This window comes from Chelonoidis abingdonii, chromosome 5 (assembly GCF_003597395.2).
Source record: "Chelonoidis abingdonii isolate Lonesome George chromosome 5, CheloAbing_2.0, whole genome shotgun sequence".
Lineage (NCBI taxonomy): Eukaryota > Metazoa > Chordata > Testudines > Testudinidae > Chelonoidis > Chelonoidis abingdonii.
In genome coordinates, this window is record NC_133773.1 from 20,778,917 (window position 1) to 20,806,438 (window position 27,522).

General features: G+C 40.6%; 1 protein-coding gene across 9 annotated transcripts in view; it reads left to right on the forward strand.

Moving 5' to 3' along the window:
* Nucleotides 1–27,522, forward strand: part of PTPN13 (protein tyrosine phosphatase non-receptor type 13) — a 187,367-nt gene that overhangs the window by 122,379 nt on the left and 37,466 nt on the right. For 7 of the 9 annotated variants that reach the window (XM_075066128.1, XM_075066129.1, XM_075066131.1 and 4 more), the window contains exons 10-24: nt 2,841–3,063; nt 5,309–5,383; nt 5,492–5,666; nt 6,921–7,074; nt 7,220–7,358; nt 7,912–8,064; nt 9,636–9,818; nt 13,071–13,233; nt 17,265–17,682; nt 17,852–17,949; nt 19,829–19,882; nt 22,048–22,110; nt 23,463–23,570; nt 25,529–25,660; nt 26,313–26,773. In XM_075066128.1, coding sequence (XP_074922229.1) covers nt 2,841–3,063; nt 5,309–5,383; nt 5,492–5,666; nt 6,921–7,074; nt 7,220–7,358; nt 7,912–8,064; nt 9,636–9,818; nt 13,071–13,233; nt 17,265–17,682; nt 17,852–17,949; nt 19,829–19,882; nt 22,048–22,110; nt 23,463–23,570; nt 25,529–25,660; nt 26,313–26,773 — 2,599 coding nt within the window. The remainder of the gene's footprint in view (nt 1–2,840; nt 3,064–5,308; nt 5,384–5,491; nt 5,667–6,920; nt 7,075–7,219; nt 7,359–7,911; nt 8,065–9,635; nt 9,819–13,070; nt 13,234–17,264; nt 17,683–17,851; nt 17,950–19,828; nt 19,883–22,047; nt 22,111–23,462; nt 23,571–25,528; nt 25,661–26,312; nt 26,774–27,522) is intronic. The other 2 variants (XM_032800220.2, XM_032800218.2) reach the window with 1 other exon arrangement.

Genomic DNA, 27,522 nt, shown 5'->3' on the forward strand with positions numbered 1-27,522 from the left:
ATTTTGCAATTCGAGTGGCAAACAATTCCTGATATAGCCTATTGAAACTTATCTCGTATTTTCATATCCCACTTGCTAACTCTAGAGATACCCGTGTTCAAAATGTGGCTTATCTCAGCCAAAGCCCAACCTTTAATCTTGATCCTACCCAGGCTTATACACATACTTAACTTTGTCCACTGTGAATAGTTCCACAGCAGGAATGGGGAACTACTTTAATAGTTTCACAGCAGGGAACTACTCTGTATGTAAAGATAAGCATGTATGTAAGTCTTTGTGGGACTGAGGCTTATATCATTACTTGATCCTGCATGAATATTCACTTAGGTCTGCTGTAGGCTGGAGCAAAGCATGGAGATATGGGTGGGGAAACAATATAACAGAAGCTGCAGATTAGGTGATTAAGTAAATAGCTTTTTTTGTAATTACTCAATTTTTCACCCAAGCCTCCATTTAAAAAAACACACTAGTATCTTAAGCAATTTGTTGCGAGGATTTTCTATGCCAGTTAATGTCCAAAGTGAAGCAGATTTAACATAATATCCAAATTTTATGTCGATATAATTGCCGTATTCTTAGCATTTTATTTATTAGAATCACTGTTATGGAAAAGTGTGTGTGTGTGTGTGTGTATGTATACATGTATGTATGTATGTACACACACATACATATATACACACACACACACTTTTCCATAACATGTACCATCTGCTTAGCTGGTTTTATCTGTTCTAAATTCGTCTGCTTTTTAGATCTAACAATTAATTTTAAAAGTCTAAATATATACAACAATATTCTTTTCTTGCCTTCGAAGGCTGTAAATCAGATTTTAATGTGAAAGACTGTATTTTTATGACATGTGTTTACCCTTGATAGTAATAAATAATAATGGAAAACCTTAACTACAGTTTCACAAAGGTGTAATTATCTGAATTCATAATTCGTTGTGGTATGTAACTGTTAAGATGATTTATTTCTGTGATACTCATCACCCTAGTATTTGGTCACAATTGACATACATGTAAGCTAACAAGAGTTCAAATTTAAAGATGATTGTCAAAGATTAAAAAAAAAAAGATGTTGTGAGCATGCTTTTTACTTGCTTTATGATCTGTAAAGATGGCCTGAAGAGGAGAGAGTGAGTGTGGGTATTTGGGGGGTCTCCCCCCTTTTTGTATGTGTTTAACATCAGGAACGTCAGGTCTTGGCTTCCCTGTTTTGGCTAGGAACTGCTTGCGGGACTGGAGAATGACTGAAATTATGACATCCAAGAGATTGATTGGTACCCAGCAAGAGCATCAGGAGGCAGTGTGCCTCAGGGAGCTCTCTTGGGGTATGTCTGCAGCGCAGATGTAAGGTGTAATTGTAGTGCGGGTAGTTAAACCGGTGCTAGCTTTAACCTAGCTAGCATGAGTGAGATAGTAGAGAAGACACAGCGGCATGGGCTAGCAACCCAAGTATATAAACAGAGTCCCTGGCTTGTACTGGGGCAGCCAATCAGTGCTGAAGCCTCTGCCATTATATCTTTACTACTATTGTTACCTGTGTTAGCTAGCTTTGCCTACCTGCACTACAATTACACCTTAGTTTTCAGTGTAGACATACCTTTGAAGGGAAATGCTCCGGTATGCCCTGCCTCATTCATGTGCACCCATGCAGAGACCAGTCCCAGCAGACTTCTTATCTGCTACAGGACTTCCCCTTCCCAGAGGGAGCAGGTGAGGTGCTTTTCACTAATGGAAATGTCTTGGCTATGGGTCCCAAGGATATATACCACACACATTTGATTCCTTTTGAGTAAGGAGTCTGCAAAAGAGAAGAAATCAAGTATATTTGTGCCCTTTTTTGATGTATAAAGAAGTTTTGAAAATAGCTTTTGCACAAAAAAGTATATTTTTCCTCTGTGCAATGACTTTGTTTGTTCTTGTTTTGTTTTTATGGTTTGAGTGGTTTGGGGTTTGTTTTTGTTTCTTGGCTTAAGAAAAGTAGTTCTTTCCTCTTTTTCCTGGCAGGCTCATTGGATGGCTAGAGTACTTGATTCAGAGCTTTGTCTGCCCTCAAATGATAGGTCGGAGGCATTGAGTCTTTCACAAATACCACTTTGGAGAAATGTCTTCCCCCCATCCCGACTCTTCATTATATAGACATTACCGAAAGCCAGCAAAAGGGCAAAATTGACTTCTCAGCTTTTAAAAGTCAAGATCTCCCTTTCCAGCAGAGTGAGCAACACTAAAATGCAGCTTTTTACAGGAATCTGGATGCCGAATGTTTTAAACTGTATCTGATTCAGGCAAATAAGTTTTGTCTTACTGTCCCATCTAAGTCATTAATAGAGACGTGCTACAGAAATATAGTTGAAAGTATTATGTAAGGCTGTTAAATGCTGTCTAGTTTATGCATTCCGGATACTTTTGAATGCCAGACTTTAAAACATACTTATCCAGTCCTCTTGCTGGAAAGAGAGGTCTGATCTTTTTCAGAACATTCTTAGGTTTTTTCCAGCTATAGATTCGTTGTTGTTTTTTTTTGGTGGCATTGTGTTTTTGGTAGGGAGACTACAATTGCACATTTATTCCCATACAATAAATGACAAACAGTGATGGAAACTTGGAGTATTCCTGGTATTTTCCATATTAATATATTGCTGTAGGCTGTTTCAGTCTGGGAATATTCTGCCTTAACTCCTCAGTTGCTGAATAAATAAATGTCACAAAAAATAATTACACTAGATTTCCCGCTTTGTCTCGTCTAGGTTCTTACTCTGTACCTATCACCATGGTGTCTTAGTGCTTAACTGTATTTTAATCATAACTGTATCTTTTTCCTCTCCTCCAACTAAGTAGGCAGTATGAAGCAGCACCTGAAGGCAACCTGATAAGCCAAGAAATAATGTTAAAGCGTCAAGAAGAGGAAATGATACAGTTGCAGGCTAGAATGGCTCTTAGGCAGTCTCGACTAAGCCTCTACCCAGGAGACCTGGGTAGGACGTCAATGCTGGACATCACTAGAGACCCTCTGAGAGAGATAGCGTTGGAAACAGCCATGACCCAAAGAAAACTGAGGGTAACATTTTAGCACGTTTGCACTCCTAATATTCATTTTGGTGACACATTGACTCAACTTATTTTGAAGACTGAAATTCAAGTGTATGGTATTTAGGGTTCCAAAGTCACTTCTGTTTGTCCAGAATCGAAGCTGCCATTCACAAAATAAATATAATGTTAGCTGGTTTTTCTGATTGGAAAGAAAGCCCTCGTGTAAGCCTTGCGGATTCTGTACCCATGCATCCTAAAACAGCATCAAGAGACCTATTTAGCTTAATGGGATGTTAAAAAACAAATCTTCCCCACTTAAATGTCACAGCTGTTCACTACTTCACTGCCAAATAGCGCTACAAGCAATTTATTAGGGGTTGTTCATTCCTACTGTCCTGGTATGCTCTGCTTTTTTCAATCATTTTTGTGGGCATTCCATATGCTATGTGTTCGAACAGCACAGGGATTATTAAGCAAATGTCTTAGGACAACTGTGTCTGGCTTTGACAACAGCAGGGTCTCAGTCACGCCAATCTTAATTACAGTTCCTCCCCTCGGTCCCCTAACGCCTCTCCCCCCAGTCCCCTGCCAGTTATCATTCATGATTTATAACGGTGATAAATGCTTCTTTCTAGTTAATCTCTCTGAATGCTGGAACTAAATGGGGAACTAAATAGTGGAACTAATGGGGGCCACTACCTGTCAGGTTCTGGAATCCATTTTCTCTGTTGGTTCTCCAATCACCTGTTAATTAAATCTCATCTTCACCCCATACATGCTTCTCTCGCTCACTCTAATCATTCTGTAGATTCTCATTTTCCCCAATGGGCCTAGGAAATCTTTTCCCCTGTCCCTCACCAGGGAGGATGACCTGAAAGCAACAGCAACTTCTTCCCTTGTAACAGAGTTTGGTTCTCTCTATCCCCAGCAGGTTATAAGAGGGTGCCTACCAAGGAGAAGAGAGGTCTGGGGATCTGGGGCACACAGCCATAGGCCAGCCCCCTACTGAGTCTCTGTACAAGTTTCTCTTTCTCCTGCTGAGCTCGGGTCCTTCTCCTGCCATCTTGAAACATAGGCAGGGTCTGAGGGTTGGAGGAGAGAAGGCGACTCAGACATGCAAATAGAGTGCCTTATGCTAGGAGGAGTCAGTCTGAGGCCCTCTGATACTGCGTGCCCTGAACTGTATCAGCTTAAAAAAAAATAAAACTGCTCTTCCGCCATCCCAGCTCCTGTTCATGACCCAGGATAATGTCCCCTCTGTGTCTCTCTTTGGCCCACAGCATTTCGCCAAGTAGTTCATCTAGGATCTAAACTGGACAAATTCTTTGCTTTTCTAAATGAGCTACCATGTAGGCATTTGTATTAAATACTTCCAGAGAATATTATATATTAGCAGGTAAAACCTCAGGCCTCCAGGTATTTCCCTCTCCCCTCAAAAGACAAACCCCTGTGTGACTTCCTAAAGAGAACAGGGAAGTAGGCATATTCTAGAAGTAGTGAAGTTAACCAGTGCCCTCCTTTAATAACTGCTTGGACTGAGAACTTTGTGCAGCTTTGAACTCAGGTAAAGTTATTTAGTTTACTTAACTATAAGCCGGATTCTGTTGTGTTTTTGAAACTCCTGCAATGATGACACTTACATCCCAGTCCTGCAGGCTGGTCTGCACAAGGTAGATCTTTGAGTGCATGCAGAGCCTCATTTGCTTCTGTGAGGATTCACTCTGGCACGGGGTCAACCTGTGCAGAACAGCATTGCAGGATAAGAGTCTTAGGTCGCATCAGGGTTTTTTGTGAGCTCGTGAGTCTGCGAGTGTAGGTTGTTGGGCGGTTTTTTAGTCTAACTGAAGGATGGTTTAATAAAACTAAGCCTATAAATGATGCACGTCACTGTTGGAGTGGTACTGTTGAAGATTTTAACTGTCAGAGAATGTCAGATTCCCAAACATCTGGACATCAGGCATGGCCATCTGAAGATGACATGGCAGCAGGTTCACTCTTGTGCATAGGAGTAAATTAGCTGTGTGTAATATTGAAATATATAAATAATGTTGGGGGGGGGAATATTTTTGCCATAGCAGCCAACGTAACGTAGGTCACATGGACACAGCTGAATTCTTCCAACTAACCAGGGTGCTGGGAACAATTCAGTGTACACTTCTAGGTTTTAATCAGTGTTCATTTCAACTTTCCAGTTCACCTTTTAAGAATTAATTACTTCTCAGTCTCTGGCTTTAGAAACACAAAGAGTTAATTCAGACTTCTGTGATTTGCAGAATTTCTTTGGCCCCGAGTTTGTGAAAATGACCATTGAGCCATTCATCTCCTTGGATCTACCAAAGTCAATCTTGGTAAGAAATGGTCTATTCAGCAATAAGTTGTAGTAGGACTATATTAAACCGTTAATACATCTTTATGACACATGTGACTGGTCTGATACTTTATTTCACAAAATGCAGACTAAGAAAGGGAAGAATGAGGATACCAGGCGGAAAGTAAACATAATGCTTTTAAGTGGGCAGAGGCTGGAGCTGACCTGTGATACCAAAACTATTTGCAAAGATGTTTTTGATATGGTGGTAGCCCATGTTGGTTTAGTGGAGCATCACTTGTTTGGCTTGGCTAGCCTAAAAGGTAAGAACAATGTTTTAATTTAACTGGAGAGGTGTACAGTTACTCGAGTAGGCTAAGTATGCGGTGTTGGAGACAGGCAAAGGAAAATTGGAGATGGATGGGAGACCAGAGTAATCATTTATGATAAGTCCGTTGATTTAGGGTCAGGCTTTGCCACCCTTACCTTGCTTCATGAACAGATCCATTTGCTTAAATTAGTATGGTATTGCACAACTTGAATAACAATAAGAGAATCAGGGTGGCCCTTTATCTTTGTTACTTCGCATTTTCTTCCCTCCTCCAAGTCGTTTTTCACTTTATATGTTTCTGGTCAACAGGGACCTCTTGGAGATGGTTTTGGGTCTGATCAAAATACTCTGTTACAAAATACTTTTGCTAACATTACTCTTTCTTAGCAGAACCTTACTATGCAAGTATTCCCACTGACATCAGTAGGGCTACTTGTGTAGAGAGGTATTAGTCAATATACAGGTGGCAGCACTGTGCCCTTAGTGATTCAGTATAAGAGCTGATCAGAAATTTTCCAGTAGAAGATCTTTCCACAGGAAAATACTGATTCAGAAAATTGATGTTGCCAAAATTGACAGAAGTCTATAAGGTTTCCAATGGACTTCTAGGCTTCTGACTCCCCAAGTTGCCTGTCTCCCCACCTTGTGGACGGGCAGGTTCCATATAGCTTGGGGAGTCTGGGAAACATGTAGAGAAAGTGAAATATTGTTTAGAATTTTTTTCTAACTGTAATTTTGGAATTCCCGCTCTGTGGAATGCTTATTCGGAATGATTATTTTAACTTTTGGAATTTCCCACAGAACAGCAATTCAGGGTTCCAAACAGTTCTATTCAGTGTGTTAAGGCTTTTACTTATTATAGTCTTTTCCGTACATTTAAGCTAGGGAGCAAACTGAAATTTTCCAGCTCATACCAGGGGTGTTGGGTTTGGTAATGTAATTTTCTGGCCACAAGGAAATGGATTAAGACCTCCAAACTCATTTCGTGTAGGCCATCATATATCCATCATGAAGAGAAATACTTGTCTCTACATCCTGGGTTGAGTTTTAAATGGTGAAATACGTTTTCTCCTTACTAACCACTGAGTCATTCATTCAGCTCATTTTATTGTGCATTATAATTCTCTGCTAGTTAATAGAATATTAACCATCAAGAATGAACTGCAAAATTGTAAAGCTGATCTTAAGTCTGCAGCCAGAGAAAGTGTCTGTTTATGAAAATGCTTTCCTCTTACCCATGTTACAGACAACGAATTTTTCTTTGTTGATCCTGACTTAAAACTAACTAAAGTTGCTCCAGAAGGATGGAAAGAGGAACCCAAAAAAAAAAGCAAAGCCACAATCAACTTCACTTTGTTCTTTCGCGTTAAGTTTTTCGTGGATGATGTCAGTCTTATACAGTGAGTAGCTGAACATTATTTTCTCATCATCCTTTTAATAGAGTCCTTCCCCATCTTTAAATTCCTCCCACCTCCTCTGGTTATATGTGCACAATGTTAGAAGCATTGCAGAAAGGAGCAATATTGTGTGTTGTTTTTCCCCCAGGCACGCTCTGACATGTCACCAGTATTATCTACAGCTACGGAAAGATCTCCTGGAGGAAAGGATGCACTGTGATGATGAGACAACTTTACTGCTAGCATCCCTGGCCCTCCAGGCTGAGTATGGAGATTACCAGGCTGAGGTAGGATGTACATTCATCTACAGATAACTGCTATTTGTGCTACTCAATTACAGCACTTGCTCTGTGATATAATTTGGGGCTGAATATGTTCCAGTTCTTTGGGAACTCAATTGATCTGCTGTTTGTGATTGTTATGCTGTTTGAAGTCTAGTGGAGAGAGAACACAGATATGCTTTCATGTAGAGATGGGCCTCAGCCATAGAATTTCAGGTCTGAATGTTGAACCTGTGCCGTAGAATTCAGATATGGATCTGGATTTTGAACCCATTGTCCCTTCCAATGTTTGTGGGGGTTTGGATGCAGCATTGTAGTTTGGTCATTTAATGGATGTTGTCTCAAACCCAGTGTCTTAGTAAATAGTAGAATAGAGAGAAGGGCCAAAAGTGACATTTAGCTCTAGCTCTGGGTTCACAATCTGAGCTCCTTCCCCGCACTCAGTCTGAAAGTTCAGATCCACGGTTTTAGCTGAAGCCCATCTTTACAAACAGAGACACACACAAAGATTGTTGTTCTTATAATAACATATGAAGAATAAAAATGCTTCACTTTATAGGTGCATGGCATGTCCTATTTTAGACTAGAACATTACCTACCAGCTAGAGTGATGGAGAAACTAGACCTATCCTACGTCAAAGAGGAGCTGCCCAAACTGCATAGCACTTATGTGGGTGCTTCTGAGAAAGAAACAGAGACAGAATTTTTGAAGGTAAGTCGTAACAGCTCTTGAGTTCTCCTGTGTTCATGTGAGATTCCCTGTACAAGGAGCATGGGATAGATGAAAATCCTGGAATTGAAATGGAGAACAAAGGAAAATAGTTACTATTCTAAAACAGCATTGGCAAGGAGCAAAAGTTAAGAGGATCCATTTAAAAGATACAATTATTAAAAGGGAGGAAAGGAAATTGTACATGATGGAGAAAAGCCTTTAATGTTCTTCCTTCAGCTGTTGCACTGGGTACATTACAAAAATGCTGTCAGATATTAAAGAATCTGATCATAGTACGATTATAAAGGAAACTCTTAGTTTATATATTTCCCTCTCTCTGAAATCACCTTTGTCTTAATTTGTTGACTGAAGGTTTCCCAGATCATGATATTGCAAATAACCAAAATCTTATTGCAACTCATACTATCCATGTCTAGGATATCTTAGAGTATGGTGTCTTTCAGGACACCTTCAGTGAATCAGGAAGCATTGAAAATATTTCACAGGCATTTAAGTCTAATTTTTTTCTTTCCTTTCCTTTGCAGATCACCTTTAAGCTAGCTAGTAGTACATATTAACATACACATTAATCTGTGTTTGACTGATGACAGATTGTATACAGGCTTCTACATATTTTATGATAGTTTAGAAAGGAAACAATTTTGGAAACTTAACTACACAATTCGCTGCTACTTCTGCTATATGAGCCCAGTCCTGCATCATTGAAGTGGATCTGTGTTTCATAATTGACTTCAATAGGAACAGTATTAACTCCTAAATGAATGTTCGGTAGTCTGACAATATACCAGTACACTATTGGATAGAGGAACATAGGCAAGACAAACATTTAGCATTAGAAAGTGTCACTGGAAACTACAAACAGAAAAAAACCAGTAACAAAATTTGATCTGCATGCAGATTAGGAAAATGGGATGTGATGGGAGCTCCTAATTCAAGACTTTCATATTTTGGGAAGTTATCTGTCATCAGGAAGGATTAAAATTATAGCAAAGGGCTTTCCGGGTTGCATTCAGTCAAGCATATGAGAGAAGATTCATGTCCTTGATCCGCATACAGATCTTTAGATGTTTGCCCAAATTCTCTCATAATCACAGGATTTGTTTAACCTAAGGTGGGGGAGAGACAGACTTCTTCAAACTTTGAAACCTCCAGTGGAGTGTGAAGATTTGGCTCCACCTCACTTCAAATAATCCAGAGCAGTGTTAGAAACATAAATAAGAGTAAATGTGACTTTTAAAACTTTGTATTAATATTCCACTTGTAAATAGTTTAATAAATCTTTAATATTTTTTAATAACCAGTTGGTTAATTATTATAGATTGCATATTCCCGTAGCTTATAGCCATTTATAACACCTTCTACTGATGTACTCATAACTATCTATCACACATACGGCTCACGTCTGTAACATGTTTATAACATCTATAAATCCTCTGTGAATCGAACCTCAATGTAAAGTGTGACCATACGATTTTTTTAACTTGTCAGTATCCCTATAGATTTTTCTAACATCCTTAACTTCATAGTCTCATAAACGTGCCTCTATGTAGATGTGCCAGAGGCTGACAGAATACGGCGTTCATTTTCATCGGGTGTTGCCTGAGAAGAAATCCCAAACTGGAATCCTGCTGGGAGTGTGTTCCAAGGGAGTTCTTATTTTCGAAGTTCACAATGGAGTCCGCACACCCGTACTTCGCTTCCCTTGGAGAGAAACAAAGAAAATATCCTTTAGCGTACGTCTGTATATCTGGTTTTTAGCTTTGTGTTCATTATTTGTGTGTGTGTGTGAATATATATATATATATATATATATATATATATATATATATATATATATATATATATGGCATTTTGCAGTGTGATCTGTGAATGTCTTTTGTGGAGCTGAAGTTCCACTTCCATGGGGTTGACTCGTGGGTTCTGCTGTTTAAGGTTCTGAGTTACTAGGCATATACGTCACAGGAGCGCCAAACTCAGCACAGCTCAGGGGCCTGAAGGGTTTTTGCCACCTTCTTTTCTTGTGAATTTTGAGATTTGCTCCCTACTCCCTGCCTTCCAATCTCACCCTTTTTCTGTTTAACTTCCCGACTCTGGGACCCATCTCTGCATGTTTATCCTTCACCTGCAGGTGCCCTCTGCTGCCTCAGATTCCATCACCAGTTGTGATCAGCCCCTTCTCTCTACTCCCCCACATGCAGCTCATCCTCGTCCCCTCACTTGTGTCTCCCCTCCAAACCTGTTTCAGCTCACTCCCCAGTCACTGCTCTCTCCCTTTAGCCTCCAGTGCCATCTGAGTTCCTAGCATAGCTCCTCCTAACTCCAATGCCCTGTGGTCCCCCAAACCTCAATTCTTCCCATAACTCCCATCTCACCACCCAGCTCCAACACACTACTGTCCCTGTGTCCCTCTAATCTGCCCAGCACCTCAGCTCTCCCAAAGGCCACATAAACACCCTCCCCACAACTTTTCCCAACCCTCTTACTTATGGCCCTGAAATACCAATTAGGGATCTGTTCCTTTCCTTTCCATTGTTTTCTGGCTGACTCATCTCTGTCCTCCAGAGGAGAGCACTTGTAACCCCACCCCAGTGCAGCTGGCAACAGAATCTTCAGGGTTGGAATGGCAAGTTCCCCTTCCTCACTCTGAAGGTAGCCCTGAGCTCACTTAGCGCTTTACAAGCAGTACCTTGTTCCCAGGGAGCATTGTTTCCCTGCGCTCCAAATAAAGACAGGGAGAAAGCCTGCCCACTTATTATGGCCATAGGCACTCCTCCCAGAGTGTGTGTGAGACCAAGTAGACACTCAAGTCTGATATACACTTAAGTTTTTACCCATATTTGAATTATGAGTGGCCTTTTTAAACCAAAATAGTTATACTGGCAAAAGCCTTATGTAGACAGTTATACAGGGTAAAGGTGATTTCTTTCAGTGTAGTTTTTCTCCTTCCTGCATAGGAATAATGATGCTGGTGAAAGCACTACCCCTATAGTGCAAGCAGTACATCTTTCTAGTGTAGACATGCCCTGAGATGCGGTACAGCCTACTGTGTGGAGCCAGAGGAAGAATTTCAAGGTAGTGGGTTGAGTGACAAATACACTATACTTCACACAGTTAGGGTATGGCTACACTGAAGAGTTGCAGCGCTGGTGATGGGGTTACAGCGCTGCAACTTACTCTGTGTCCACACTTGCAAGGCACAGCCAGCGCTGCAACTCCCTGGCTGCAGCGCTGGCTGTACACCGGTTGCTTTAGGGTTGTTTTGTAACGATTTGCAGCGCTTGCTCTTCAAGTGTGCCACCAAAAGTGCTTTTATTGGCCTCCAGGGTCTTAAGAGGTATCCCAGAATTCCTGTCCACACAAACCGGAAGAATGGCTGAACTATGAGCTCCTCAACCTACTTATCTAAAAAACCAACACAGCTGCTCTTTGCTCCAGCCAGCGACGAGCAGAGCAGGGGAATTGCTTTGGATCTTCACAGCTTTTGCCTTGAGGAGAGAGGGGAGGAGGGAGTCCATGTGAGCAGCTGCTTATGTGGTCTGAAGGCTATTTAGAGTGCAATAATTTGCATTTAGTGAATTAAGAGAGGGTGGGGGAAGGGGTTGAAACTTTTAAATAATTGAAGGTTGGTGCTGTGTATCTTCCAGTCCTTAGAACTTGCAAGGCAGGGAGCTGACACGAGTGTCAGCTCCAAAAATCCACTCTCTCTGTCTCCCCCACACTCCCTGGCACACTCCACCCCACCCCCTTTTGAAAAGCATGTTGCCACCACTTGAACGCGGGATAGCTGCCCACAATGCACCACTCCACCCGCACTGCAAATGCTGCAAATGTGGCCACACTGCAGCGCTGGTAGCTGTCAGTGTGGCCAACTGCACGCTGTACCTACACAGCTGTATGAACACAGCGTGTAACTCCAGCGCTGCACATCTCATAATGTAGCCATCCCTTAGGAAGCCATATGCTGTCTTTATGTTATGATGTTTCCAAGGCAATTTAGCTAAATAATAATGAATGGCAATAGCTGATGCTTAATCAGGAAATATTAGCAAACACCTCACTCAGTCGGGACACTTTCAGATGATCTACCGCTTAAGTAAATGTTGATAGGTTTTGGAATGTCAAGCACTAGTCTTCAACAGATAAAGAGAAGTCTTTAAGGCACCTACTAACTTCAGTGAAAACTACAAACTGGTGCCTTTACTAAGGGTATGGCTACACTCACACTTTACAGCGCTGCAACTTTCGCGCTCAGGGTGTGAAAAACACCCCCCTGAGCGCTGCAAGATACAGCGCTGTAAAGCGTCAATGTAATCAGGGCCGCAGCGCTGGGAGCGCGGCTCCTAGCGCTGCACGCTACACCCGTAAAGGATGTGGTTTACGTGCAGCGCTGGGAGAGCTCTCTCCCAGCGCTGCTGCTCTGACCACACTCACACTTCAAAGTGCTGCCACGGCAGCGCTTTGAAATTCCAAGTGTAGCCATACCCTAAGGTTTTATCTCAAGTTAGTTAACTCAGGTTAAGAGCACAACCTTTTTTTGTTGTTGTTGTTGTTGTTGTGAAGATAAGGCCTGTAACACTAGCTAAGATTTTCATAATTACCAAAGGGATTTAGGTACCGAGCTTCCATGGACTTTCAATGGCAGATGGGTTTGTAATTCCCTTAGGGGCTTTTTCAGAATTCCACCCTACAAATTCAGGTAGAAACTGCTGCTGTTAGTTTGTTGCTGACCCAACAGTAAGCAATGAATTGAATATGTTTGGGGCTGGTGGAGATACTATATAGTTGTTTTTGATGCAGGAATGTCACTGTGTAACTCTAACATTATTTTAAATGGATACAATTGTCTATATGTTAAAAATTCATCCAGTTAATGCAGTTTGCTTTAGTAAGCCTTATTTCCTGACACCTGTTTGCACAGAAACATGTTATAGTCTCTCAAGGCTGAAAAAGAGCAACATTTTTATTGAGTATTTTTCATCTTACAGAAAAAGAAAATAACTCTGCAGAATGTGTCAGATGGTATAAAGCATGCATTCCAAACTGACACTAGTAAGACTTGCCAATACCTCCTGCACCTCTGCTCTTCCCAGCACAAATTCCAGCTACAGATGAGAGCCAGACAGAGCAACCAAGACACTCAGGACATTGGTAGGGACTGTGTTTTTCTTTGTTAAAAACGATAGCTGTGTATATTTATATGAAAAAAAAATGATGCCAGTACTGTAGTACTTCCATTGAGCCCCGTACATGTACTGCTACATTTGGAGGATCTATATCCTAAGGAAAGTATAGTAGGTCAGCAGTTCTCAAGCTGTGATCTGAAGAGAGTTGGCTATTCACATGATGCTGGCTCTCCTTGCTTCGGCCACTACGTTTGGGTAAAAGAAAGCTAAAAATACCTTCCTATTACTGCTTTTTCATTTGGGCAATTTCAGTAGTTGCCACAACCCTGAACTGTGCAGAGGTGCTCCACGTGAATGCAAATGGAGGGGAAGCAGTTCATAACACCACATCTCTTAAACAGTGGGGCGTCTAATCTATATGCTAATTAAAACTTATAATCAACCATCAAAAAAAGTACTGTCTCAGTGTGAGTTGGTTCCGTCAGAAAGTAGTTGCCAATTAATCTTAATGTGAGTAGCTAAGATACAAGAAAAAGATTCCTTTATAGATTAGTAACTTAAATTGGATTAAACAATGCTTTCCTCTTTGAAATAGATAAGCAGTGTTTATTTGAGTTCTACCTGGAATGCAGCCTGGTTGGTCCGCTAGCTTTTTATAGAGCCCTCAAGGTGGTATTTTTTTCAGTGTGTTTTGTTCATTCTTACTTTGTTTTACATTTCAGTCAGTCTGCAGAGACATCTCCCCTATACAGCCAATTGCTGTACTCCAGATTTACACTGGTCTAACTGAGGTCAGAGTCTGACCCCATTGCTGTAGAAATGCTTTTCTCCAATGAAAGAGAGAATTGACTGTGGCAACTGTGCAGCTTTTCTGTTCTATCAGACACTGCAGACCATTTAGCATAAAGAAATGGAACAAAATGACTCAAGTCCTTTAAGTCTGAGCCATATTCTAACTCAATGTCAGTTTATTTTAAAAAGCACAGAAGACATTGCATGCAAGGCTTTCTTGCCCAGCCAGACTCAGTGACTTTTACACACACGGCTTGTGTTTTGTTATGGGAGTCTGGAGACTAATAGATTTGTTTTGCTTATGTGCACAGCAGCCTTCTGCGAATTCAGAGGCCTGGGAGTTCATCCATCATTTCTGAACAAGAAGTAAATTAAATTTCCAAGAGAATTCCATTTATTCAAAAATGGAACTAATGTAGGGGGGAAAGTATGTTTTCCTCCACAATTTCACAATGGAACTATTAGTGTGTTTTGGTAGACTCCTTTAAAGTGATTGCCCAGCCTGTATTCCCTACAGAATTAATAGAAGAATGTATACAGTAATATCCAAAAAGTTGTAGAGAGATGTTACACAACATACAGTTTAAAGTGAAAGAACCACAATGTAAATAAACAAAGTAGTACAGTATTATTATTGTTAATAATAATATTCCTCATATAGCCAGGGTGCACAGAGTCTTCCATCAGGATCTCCTCTCCAGTATGCTGGGCTCGGTACAAACATAAGCTAAGAGTCCCTGTCCCAAAGACCTTACAATCTAAATAGGGAACAAGACCTAACGGGTGGATATAGAACTCAACAGAATGGGAGAGAAAGAGACATGGGTGACTGTAATAACAACACAAGGTGCCTATAATAAAAAGTGTATGTCCTTAGTTGTGGGGGAGGGTTAATAGTATAAATTAATAAGAGATGATACTAACTCTAATAGATGATACTAACTCATTAGACAGTGTTCCATGGACACGGGCAGCTGGGAGGTTAAATAAGGATTTGAATGAGGCTATGACCCGTTTCTTGGAAGTACAGCGTATGATGTCTAGAAGGAGAGCAGTTGACATGTATCTTGGTTTTAGCAAAGTATTTGATAAAGTATCTCATGGGAAAATAGCAAGATAAAGGGCGCTGGCATCAGTACTTGACCTAGCTAAATTAATTGCAACCAGCTAATTTGTATGAAGAATAAGAATAAAAAAGGACACACACACACTGCCCCCGGATGATGGGTGCAAGTGGGTTTCCTCAAAGCTTAATGCTATAGCTACCAACTCCTGTTTGCTATTAAAACAGTTGATTTATTGATAGATTTGAGAAGTGACACACAATTGAGAGGAGTGTAGCATACTGTGACCATTATTCACTTGCTGCAGGAGGTGAGCAGAAGACTAGAGTGCATGGGAATTTAGTGTAAATGTAAGATCATGCTTTTGGAGAATACAAAATCCTTTGAACAGCATTCTTGCTGAGAAAGGGGAGATGATAGCATCTAAGGACAGAGTTCAGTGTGTGATCGCTGCCAAAAATAAAAAGGCAGCTAACAAGGTCTTACGATGCATAAGAAGGGAGATTATTTATAAATCAAGACATAATGGTTGAAATATTGAGTACCGTACTGGGCACAAATTTAAAGATTGGAGATTCAAATTCTTGAAAGAGTGCATAGCAGGGCTGCACAGATTAGTTAAGGATTAAGTGAGTCTTATAAGGAAAGACGTCAATCAGTTGAGTACATTTAGCCTAGGGGAAAAGAGAGACAGAAGTCTTGATTAAGGCTCGTGTAAGAATTTAAGAGTCTTAACAGGATTTTTGGAAAGTCCTACACCGGGCTGGCAGAATGAGAGGACATGATGTGAAGTTTGTAGCTATTTGAATAGTTCTTCTCCAAGGAGATCCACCAAAACGCAGAATAAACACTAGGGGAGATCTTGGAGCAGCAGGTACCAGACCATTTTAAGAAAAATGTATGTGCACAGTGGTTCTCTTTAAAAACTTGCCAGTTGTGCCTTGGATGAATAAATCTTTCCTTGTATGTCTGCATACTCTGTATAGAGAATGCTAAATTACTATCAGTTACTTCATGTTGTAAGAATCAGACGAAAGTGTGGTATCTCGGATACCACTGTTGTGTGGTAACTGTTGCCAAATAGACTTTAAATGATGACCACAGTACTTTAATAGTAATATTTAATGGGTGTACTGTATCAGCTGAGAAACAAGGTTTTCCCATCAAATCGTGCAGAGTTGGAATCGTATGAGCTAAGTTTCTCTCTGTTCTTAAGCATCTGTGGACATGAACTGTAGCGGCGTATGTAAATTAAGGATGGGTGAATCTCAGTCTGTCTTCTGAATTGAATCCAGAACTTCCGGGTCTATAATGGGCTCTGATCAGCTGACTTTATTTAACTATTCTCTTTCTGCCTAGCTTCCAGACCTCAGTGTTCCCCCCCCTTACTGAGAGATTCCTGTTACAGGAATCAGCACTGTCTACAGAGCACTACTGGGCTCCAAGCAACACGTGTGTTGTGTTCTATGTCAAAGCACTTTGGGGCTTCTCCAATTGGGGATATCCCAAAGAGTGAAAAACCTGATTGCAATGGCACATGTCCAGAAGAGAGGCTGCCAAACCTGCTGGACCCTGCAAGAGGGACTTCAGTGGTAGTGGAACCAGTTATAGGAAGATTGTAAAATCCAAGGATTAGCTGAATGATTACTGGGAGGGAGGGGCAAAGTGCCAGAGTCAGTTGTTCGAAACGAGTCAAAGGATTTTCAAGGATAAAGCTGAGAGATGGTGAGAAGCCTGATGGGGAAAGATATATGGAGACTTCTTGGGAGGTTTTGAAGAGGAGAGATCCCAGAAATGTTGAGTAGAGTTTTGAATAGACATCTAAACTCATGGATACTTAGCTAGGCCTTTGGGAGGATTTCAACCAACACTATATTAAAACTCTTGTGCACTGATGGCAGTGCAGATCTCAGTCATCTAGTGAAATTCAGGAGAAATATTGTGTGGTTTTGTGGAATTGGCTCAAGTGTAGACTAAGCCAAGGTCAGCATACTGTTATTAAATCCAAGCCATTCTCTCTGAGCTAGATATTCCAGGCCATGTTAGTCATACATACAATCCACTTATACTAAAAAAGCTACAGTTAAAAAATGCCCCATGTCCACTAGTTTTAAATATATCACACTAGCAGATGTTAAATTAAAAGAAAAAGTGTACTTCAGGATTATAATTAGTGTAAATCAGTCCTGTTTCCTTGCAGAGAGAGCATCATTTAGGAGTCTGAACCTTCATGCTGAGTCTGGTAAAGGATTTAACATGGGACGTGCAATCAGTACAGGTAGTCTGGCCAGCAGTACATTGAACAAGCTCCGACCTTTGTCAGTTCAAGCTGAAATTCTGAAGAGACTCTCTTGCTCTGAGCTGTCACTTTTTCAACCACTTCCTGGCTGCTCCAAAGAGAAGAATGAGAAAGCTTCATGGGAGGAAAGACCCAGAGCCATGAGCAAATCATTTCATGATCTGAGTCAAAGCCAGATCTCTATTTACCCCCATCGGAAAAATGTCATCACCGCTGTGGATTCCTCCCCACGGAGAATGGAGGAGCTGATAGGAAGAATCTTAGAACAGACGCCAAAATCTGATGCTGGGTCAATGGCTGGAGCAATGAAACTGAGCAAGTAAGAATCACTCTTGCTTCCGAGAGCTTTATCTTTTTATGCAGTGCAGCTACATTTTTACATCAGTTTTCATTTCTACCACATTTATTATTTATACTATTATTTTATTACATTGACTTCTCCCCTCTCCCTCCCTCCCGCCTTCCATTTCTTTCCCCGTCCTGTTTAGTTCAAAATCTCTTGCAGGTTTAAATAGAAGCCTTGAAAGGAGGAAAAATGAATCAGACTCATCATCCATTGAAGATACTGGTCAAGCTTATGTTGTAGGTCAGCATGGAAAAAGTATTATTTTATTTGCTAACTAAACTCTAGAGTAGTCGCTGATGTACAGGGTATCAGCTTGCTTTAGTGTTCTGCTAAGGAACTGTTTGCTACTGGCTTGTGTTGCTTTTACATATGGATTTTTTTTGGTTGTGTTTTGGTTTTTCTTTTTAAAATCAAAATGTTTTAACAAATAAAAAAACCTCCATTTTTATCAAAGTAACAAACCTATGTGCAAATAGTGAGTGAAGTTCCAAAGAACTTTTCCCAATTCTGTCATTTGGGAACATCAGTTCCTCTGTGTATTTTTGTCTTTCATCACTGGCCTGCCTTTCCATCCCACCTCCTCAGCACATTTGCAGTGTTCTTTGGAGAAAAGGTTGGTTTCTTGGAGATGGGCTCAGTTGGACGTGAACTGGCTATTTTCCTGTATCTCCGAGCAGTACCTACAGAATTCCCTCAGTCTCCGTTATCCCTGATAACAGGAATCCTGAATAACTAGGATTTTTGCTACAGTGATGTACATGCTATATCTTTAAATGGTTATTTTGAGGAATTATGAAGCTCTAAAAAGATACACGTGATCAGTGTTTGTGTGTGTACACACGCACTCACACCAGCATGCACACACGTACATGATGCTACGATTATAAGCCTATTTCTTCAGCTCTAGAAACACAGGCCTCTAATAACTGAGCTAAAAGAACTGCTGTAGCAGGTGGTTGGAGACCCTTATCCTTCTGTGGGCCTGTAACTAACAGACATAACCTTACTCCACCATTCTGCAAAAGGTTTAGGGCACAAATACAAATGCTCTTGCACAGTCCAATTGTCTTGAGTAGGATTCTGCATAGTAATAAGTGTCCTGTGCATGACCTTGGCAAGACGGGGATCTAAAGCAATATGTTAACAGGGGATAGAGAACTTAGAATTAAATGTTTCTGATTTTTAAGTGGAAGTGGTCGTGGAGTTCTCTGTTTGTCACTCTCCTGCTGCTCTCTGTAGTACAGCAATATCATCTTGAAATTAAAACCTCCATAGAAAATGTATTCCTTGACACGAGTCTGTTGGTATATAGATATTCAGCTGAGGCTCATCATTTAACTCCAGCAGTTTCTTAGTAAATGTTTTTTGATGGAGGGTGGAGAAAAGAAGTGAGAACATAAATCAGAAAAATTGTCTGGTTTGTGTTAGCATAGCATTGCTACTGAGGAATTGCAGGGAGCAAGCCTATGCATAACTTTCTAAACTTCAGAGACACTTAAAAAAATAAAAGGAAACCATTGGGTTATTCCAGGATTATGTATTGCTAGGGATATTTTAAGAGTACAAAGAGATGACAATTTAAATATGACAGTTTCAATCTATGAATATGAATGAGGACTTAAAAATTCTCTAAATGTACTTTTGGAGATGCAAAATTCAGTGAAAAATTCAACCTGGACAGTTTGTTTTGTGTTGTAATTCTTATCAACTCACAAAGAGAAGAATTTTCCTGTGTCCAGTGTGCATGAATTGGTTAGGCGTATATATTGTGTAATGTTAGTAGTTTTAGCCTTTATTTTTATTAATAGATTTTTTTAATGTTAGCTTTTTATATGAAGTTGAGAATAGCCTCAGAGATCCTCAATTCTTTACTGAATCCTCCTTTTCTCCAACCCACTGCAGCACTGAACTTTGAAACAGGACTGAGATGCACCTGTAATTTGATTTTGCTAAATCAAAACCTCCGGCTTTACCCATGTTCAGTATGAATAAGTAATGTAATAGCATGGATCAACTTTTGCACATGCTGTATATAGACATTACCAAGAAGCACTATAGTTTTATTTAGAAGGTTGAAATATTGTAAGTTAAATCTCTAATAGTTGCATTTACATCCCAGGTATTAGCAAGAATAGTTCTGGAAATCCTCCATCAGCGCCACTGAAAGAAAATGGTAGGTTTCTAATAAAATCTCTTTATGATATTTAAACACATGTGCCTTGTGCTTTTACTGCCCCTTTGACTACCGTTGTCTCTTTTGTCATCTTATCAGTTACCTTCTTCAGATAACGGGATGGGTGCCCTATACTTTTTAAAATTTAACTTCTAACAGCTGATGTTGACTCACTTTCTTGCGAGATTTTCCAAAAGGGTCACAGCCAAATATAGTCAGTAAGCAGCCTGTGTTGTTTGAGATTTGTAGGGATGCTGTCACCTTAAAAATCATGCTCTTTAGAAGTTATTTTTTCCCCTTTGGTCTGCTGCTTGGTTTCTTTTCAAATTGTGGTGTGTTTGGGTCTTTTTGTTTTTTGTTGTTGGTTTCTTTTGACCTTCTCCAGTGGTGACTTGTTTTCATATGTTTCCCAAGGCAGTTTGTTGTCATGTCTTGGTACTTCCTACTTAACACGCACCAGTACGGTGACCTCGCAGAGCTGATACTGTGCTCTAAAAGCCCCTATGCAATCTGTAGGGACAGATTGTGATGATAGCATCTGTCCCAGCCTCCGAACTAGTGATTCCAATATGAGTAAATGCATTTCAGTTGTGTAATATAACCTTGTTGTTTCTTGTTTTTGTTTGATTTGCACCATACAACTGTGTGTTTTGACCTTACCCTGCCCCATCCAGCCAATCCCTTACCATCCACCTTCCAAACAACACCCCCAGACACTAGTGTGATTTCTTCTCCAGCCAATCCCTGACTAGTCTCTCCCCTCCCAAAAATACAGCCATGACACGACACAACACAACATATTGCATATCACCACGCACACAGCACTTGCCAAATATTTAGCTGCCGGCACTAAACATACCAACATGATGTGTGGCACATGCCAATCACCCCTTAGCAACCACTTACACTGACATCACCGGCTGTTCCTTCTACATCCCTCCTGTGGGAGGGAAGCATCACTTCTGGCAGATGCTTCTCTTTCTCTCCTTCCACTCTCATCTGGGGGCGGTTCTGCTTTCCTCACTCCTATCACAGTAGGGCATTGGGCTTCCTGTTTTGAGGAAGAGTTAAGGTTGTCCCCCTTCTCCCCGGGAGATGTCCCAATGGCAGAGCTCCCCCCACTCCTGATCTGTCTCCTGGTGAATCTTGGAGTGGAGTGGGACCAGGGCACATGGCTCATGTTACCCTCTGCCAAGGAGGCAGTGCCTGCAGCTGCTCTTTATCTCATTGGGGGAGACTGTGCTACAGCAGCTCTTCTTCTGTCCTGCAGCCTGCTGGGTAAGCAAGCAAGGGAGCACTTCTCTCTAGGTGACCCTGTGCACAAGTACAGGAACTCATTTTTTAAAAAAAAGCTGGAAAACAGCATTTTGTATCGGAACAGGGTTTTTTCCCCAAAAAAACAGTATATTTCAGAATCTAAATGTTGGGGCCTATTTCAAGCTGACAGTGTCCCTTCAAGAATGACATGGGTAAAATCTGAGGGCATTCAAAGCTTGTAAGGTTAAAGCAACTTAACTTATCAAACTACAGCAAATGCAAAGAAAGAAATCTTCACCTCTGTGTGCTGGAGTTAAGAAACTTAGGGCCTCTTCCTGCAAACCTCTCCCACAAACATCCCCAGTTGAATTCAGTAGCTTTGATTCTGCAAAGCACTTACCCTAGGCTTAACTTTCCACATGTGTTTAAGTCTTTACTTTTTCGTGCAACACTTAAGCACATGCTTTAGTGCTTCACTGAATGGGGCCAGTATATTGCAAAATCAGAGAGCTTGTAAGATTGTAGCCCCAAACAGTATATCCTAAAGACTGGTTTTTACACGGAGGAAGGAAACAGAGTAATTTTGTTTGGTTTAAAAAAAAGATAGAATTGAATGGAATTTTACTTCAGCTGTAAAGTGCAGGGAGGAGCAGGTAACAGAATCATCAAACTGTAGGGCTGGAAGGGACCTCAAGAAGTCATCAAGTTCAGCCCCTTGCGCTGAGGCAGGTCCATGATTGGACCTGTCAAACTCGATAGTGCCCTTTGGAGTTACAAGACAAGTCCTGTAAACAGAGTGGTATAAAATGAACATAAAAGGCACATCACTTTGCAGATGCCCAATCAGTATGTTTTATTATCAGATGATGACTTTTTAATAGACATTCTATGCTCTGCTTTGTTTGTAGTGTCCTTGCCAGAAAGGGAGATAACCTTGGTGAATCTGAAGAAAGATGAAAAACATGGCTTAGGTAAGTTACTAAAGCCTTGTGATCTGGTCGGGGACAGACACGCACACACACACACTGAGGAAACATGGTTGAGAAAGGCAGCATAGGCCAATGGACTTGGAATTTGGTCACCCAGAGTCTATTCCTGGCTCTGATGAATGGTCTTGGGCAAGTCTGTCTCCATTTCCTTGTCTGTCAAATGCAGATAATGATCTGTACATCCCTTTGAAAAGCTCCGTATCAGTTAAATTTCATCATTAGTTTTGTAAACCAGTAACCCGCTGAAAGACATCTCAATACCATTCCAAATTATGCAAGTAAAAATTGCTCTAAAATGGGGCTATCAGGTTTGTGTCTGTGTCCAGTAACATGGACAGCTGTGAGATTTAACAAAAATATGACGAAGCCATTATGAACTTTTACTGCTTTCCTCTCCTGTATCACACACAATTTCATCAGAGAGGGAACATTAATTCATGGTTTAAAGCAGAGGAATGAGAAACAAAAGAACTGGATTATAGCCCCTGCTCTGCTACTGACTGCCATGTGATCTTGGGCAAATTGTCCCCATATGAAAAATTAGAGTAATTTTATACCTGACCCACCTTTGTGACGTCCTTTGAAATGGCCTTTTGACAATTGCTCTGTAAATGCAGTGTATCGCCTGTGTGTAAATCCAAATGGGGAAAATAACAAGAAGAAACGTTATTTATATTTGAGCTTTAAACTCAGATTGCAACAAATCTCTTAAAGACAACCTTAAGACTTGGGAGAAGTGTGTGTGTGAGAGACAGCTGGTGGGGCTTGAAAAATGAAGAAGAAGAAAATCAAGTGTGGTCTTCCCAGGTTTACCTGAAGAGAGACGTTGCAGGTCTCAGATGTGGGTTGTCAGCCTTAACTGAGTGTTACATCTTTAAACAAGAGAGATTTCTTCTAAGTGTTGTTCAGACGTTTGAGTTAAATGAACATTAACAAAACAAGCAAACCCAAACATTTTAAATAGATAAAAATATCTTGAGCCTGCTCAGTGAATTAATTTAGACTTCCTTCGTATCTCTGATGTACAGTCCTCTAGGTTTTCCAGTCATCCCTAGAGACTTTCAGGAAAGCCAGTTAGGCAAGGTCTGAATTTCTTAGGTAAAAATCAAGCGGAAAAGAAAGTAATATTGAAATAAACCTTTCAAGCCTTCTTCACGCAACATAAAAATGAAGAAAATGGAGAAGACAGCAATCTTTTCCTTTCGCAGGTCATTTTTACATATAATCTTAAAAGCTGCTAGAGTAGTAAATCTTTTGTATCAAATGGCAAAAGATAAGCTTGTAAAGAATGAATGAATGGTTGACATCTGTGTGTGTGTTTTGTTTTTAAATAGGATTTCAGATTGTTGGTGGGGAGAAGACTGGAAAACTTGATCTGGGAATTTTTATTCATTCAGTAATTCCTGGAGGGCCAGCCGACTTGGATGGGTCCTTAAAACCAGGTAAATCTTATAATATGCTCCAGACGAAGGACTGGGGGCCAGAAACTCCTTCATTCCAGTGCAGTCTCTAATACTGACTCCATCTTTGGCCGTGGGAGGTCGTCACTTCAATGTCTCTGTCTGTATTTCTCCATTGACCATACATATTGATAATTACTTCAGAAGTATTAATGGTTGATTATCGTTACACGCTATGAAAACGGAAGGTTCTGTAGAAATCCTAACTGTATGAAAATTAATTATTACAGTTTATGTAAAGAAATTATGTTGTTTGACTTCACTATTTGATGGCTACATTATTTCAGTTTTAAACTGCACAAAACCACACTTCTATCTGAAAAAATGTAACCTACTGTTGCCACAAGTAATTCCTAAAATTGTGTTTACCTAATCTCAACTTTTTCAGTATATTTACTTTGTGCATTTGACAGCACTACTGATAGCCAAGTTCACTGTTTCACAATACTCAGTTTCCCTTTTTATTTGTTTGTGTTTTTCACACAGCAATAAGGAATGTAGAAATGCTTATAAATTAGAGAACAATGTAGTTGTAATCCCACCAAAATTGTCAGGGAGACAAAGACAGGTTTAGGAGCTGTAGTTATTTTAAACTCATTTTTAAAACTTGTCTAGGCTTCAATTTGACAGTAATTTTATTGGCCAAATATTTTGATGTTCAGTGTCAACTACTGAGAATGAAAATGAGCACAGAACTTTGCACAGAGATGTAACCTTGCTACCTCATTAAAGTCTGGAAACGTAAATGCTGGATGTGACAAGTTGGATCACAGAAAATCCCTTGGGAGCTGCCAACTGATGTGCTGAGACTACCCTGAGCCTGTTTCCCCTGGCAGCACGGGACTTCAGACCCAGGTCTGAACTATGTCCCCAACAGCTGCAAGCTTAACTGAAAACAGTGTAAGAAGTGTTCCTGTCTCCAACACTCAGTTGCCCAACTCCCAATGGGGTGCAAACCCCAAATAAATCCATTTTACCCTGTATAAAGCCTATACAGGATAAACTCATAAACTGTTCGCCCTCTATAACACTGATAGAGAGATATGCACAGCTGTTTGCCTCCCCCGCTGGTATTAATACATACTCTGACTTAATAAGTAAAAAGTGATTTTATTAAATATAAGAAGTAGGATTTAAGTGGTTCTAGGTGATAATAAACAGAACAAAGTGAATTACCAAGCAAAATAAAAGAAAACACACAAGTCTAAACCTAATGAAGTAAGAATCTGAATACAGATAAAATCTCACCCTCAGAAATGTTCCAATAAGCCCCTTTTACAGACTAGCCTCCTTCTAGTCTGGGTCCAGCAATCACATACACCCCAGTGGTTACTGTTCTTTGTTACAGTTTCTTTCAGGTGTACTTTGAGGGAGGAGAGGCTAGCTCTTGAGCCAGCTGAAAACAAAATGAGGGATTTCCCGGGGTTTAAATAGACTTTCTTTTGTGGGTGGACACCCCTCCTTCCCCCTGTGTAGAATCCCAGCTACAAGATGGAGTTTTGGAGTCACATGGGCAAGTCACATGTCCATAGATGACTCAGAACTTAAGGTAGCAGCCATTGCTGACATGCTACCTCGAATGTCCTCAGGTAGATTTCTTATGTGGAATGGAGGCTTCCAAGATCCATTGTCCGGTAAGTGTTTCTTGATTAGGCACTTGCAAAATCCTTTCTAAAGAAAGTGCCCAAATGCTTTACTAAGGCTACTTAAAATCAGACAAGTACACAGCCAATATTCATAACTTTGAATACAAAAATGACACATGCATACAAATGGGATGAATATATTCAGTAGATCATAACCTTTGCAGAGATGTGTTACGTAGCATAAAGCATATTCCAGTTATGTTGTATTTACATTCATAAGCATATTTCTATAAAGCATTATGGGGGGCAATGTCACACTGGATTCTTTGTATCTGAACAAATCCTTTTGTGCAGGAGACCGTCTAATATCAGTGAACAGTGTGAGCTTAGAGGGTGTCAGCCATCATGCAGCATTAGAAATTCTGGAGAATGCTCCTGAAGATGTGACACTTCTTATCTCTCAGCCCAAGGACAAACTTTCCAAAGGTATTTTAAAACATCCTTAAATTTATATTACAAATTCTGTTCTTTCCTTTACTCTTCATTATAGGGGAGATTGATTTCTACCCACACCCTAAGACTCTCATGATGCACTTTTAATGACCTTCTGAAGAACCAAATGCCTGATGTCGCTTTTCTAAGGGCTTGTCTGAACGCACTGCAATGTGGACTGCCAGGGGTGTGAATTGCAGAGCTCGCCAGAATGTTGTGATCTAATTGCCCCATGTAGACGCTACTGTTGTGAACTAAAAGGTACCTAGCTCACGTTAACATAGTCCTGTTTAAAAGAGGACTATGGTAACATGAACTGGGCACCTTTTAGTTCACAACAGCAGCATCCACACGCTGCAGTTAGGGTGCAACATTTTGGTATGCTCTGCAATTCACACCCTGGTAGTCCACGCTGCCAAATAGTGTAGAAATAGTCTGAATGTTTAAATTATTACTATAACTCTCTGAGTTGGAGTCCATGCTACAATACTGGATTGTATAAGAAATATATCACTGTAAATTTTGTGTGTGACTAGTGTATACCCTTGCTTCATTGGTAATACTGGGGATTGTCATTTGTGTTAGCTGAGTAATCATGATTTCAGACTAAATGTTACTTGTTAATTGCTGGATTTTGATTTTTCAGTGTCATCTGTAAATCTTGCCAATGGAACAAAGGGTTATTTAAGGAGGCCTTCATCAATGCAGGACCATGAGGCAGAATCATCTTCAGAGGAACACAACAGGTCACGAGGTCACCAGAGGCCCATCTCGGGGAGTTCATCAGGATTGTCTGTGGGCAAACGGGACAGAAGCCTGAGCTCCCAAGATTCCAGGACCGAAAGTGCCAGCCTGTCTCAGAGCCAAACAAATGGCTTCTTTTGCAACCACATCAGTGATAGAGCCCAGCAGGGTTTGCAGCACTGCAGTGATTCTCAGTCTGCCCTTTCCAAAACGAATGAGAAAAAAAGGAACTCTGCGGACGATATCCTGGCAAAAGCAAAAAGGCTTGGAGTAGTGGAAACCATGGAATATTCTGACCGAGGGGATTCTGACATGGATGAAGCAACTTACTCCAGCAGTCAGGAGCAACAGGCAGCTAAAAAGGCACAGTCCACTTCTGTTGAACGCTTTCAAACAATTTCGTATACGTGGCTGACTAGTCTGCTGTAGATTGTTAGTGCAGTGCTTGAGGGGGAGGGAGCAGATGGAGGGAGGGACAATCTGCAGCTTCCACTGCTAACTACTAATGCATTTGGTACTAATATTGAAGTACAGATTTTCTAATGCTAACTCCGTTTAGTACTTCAAATGTATGACTGATAAGGGAGCTGAATAAACAGACCACTATTTAAAATGTATCTTTCTAACCCATTAGAGTTTTTTTCAAATTACCGGAAAAAAATTACTCCCAAAATTTCAAAGAGGTTAGTAGGGCTTTAGCTACGTGAATACAATTTACTTGAGTGAGAACCTTCTTACTTAACCCCAGCGTGACTCTTTTTTGAGCCTTAAAGGGGCCAAATTCTGCCCTTGGATATATATGCAGGATTGTCATTGTTTTCAACAGAAAATCTTAGTGCTCATCCAAAGGCATCATTTGTCCAAGGTGATTGTAGCAAATGACCATATTCACCGGCATCAGTTTCTTTACAGACCAGGTATATTGAGTTTCACCTGCATTAGGGAAAAGCAGTGATACTATCTGGGATGAATGGGTACGCTCGTAGCAGAACAGGAGTCTTCTGGGTAGAGTTTGAGGTGGGGGAAAGGGTATTTGTAGGTTCTACTTTCATCCAGTGAGCGGAGAAGACCTGATGCTCTGCCTGTCTAAAATTAAACTCACTGGGGACACT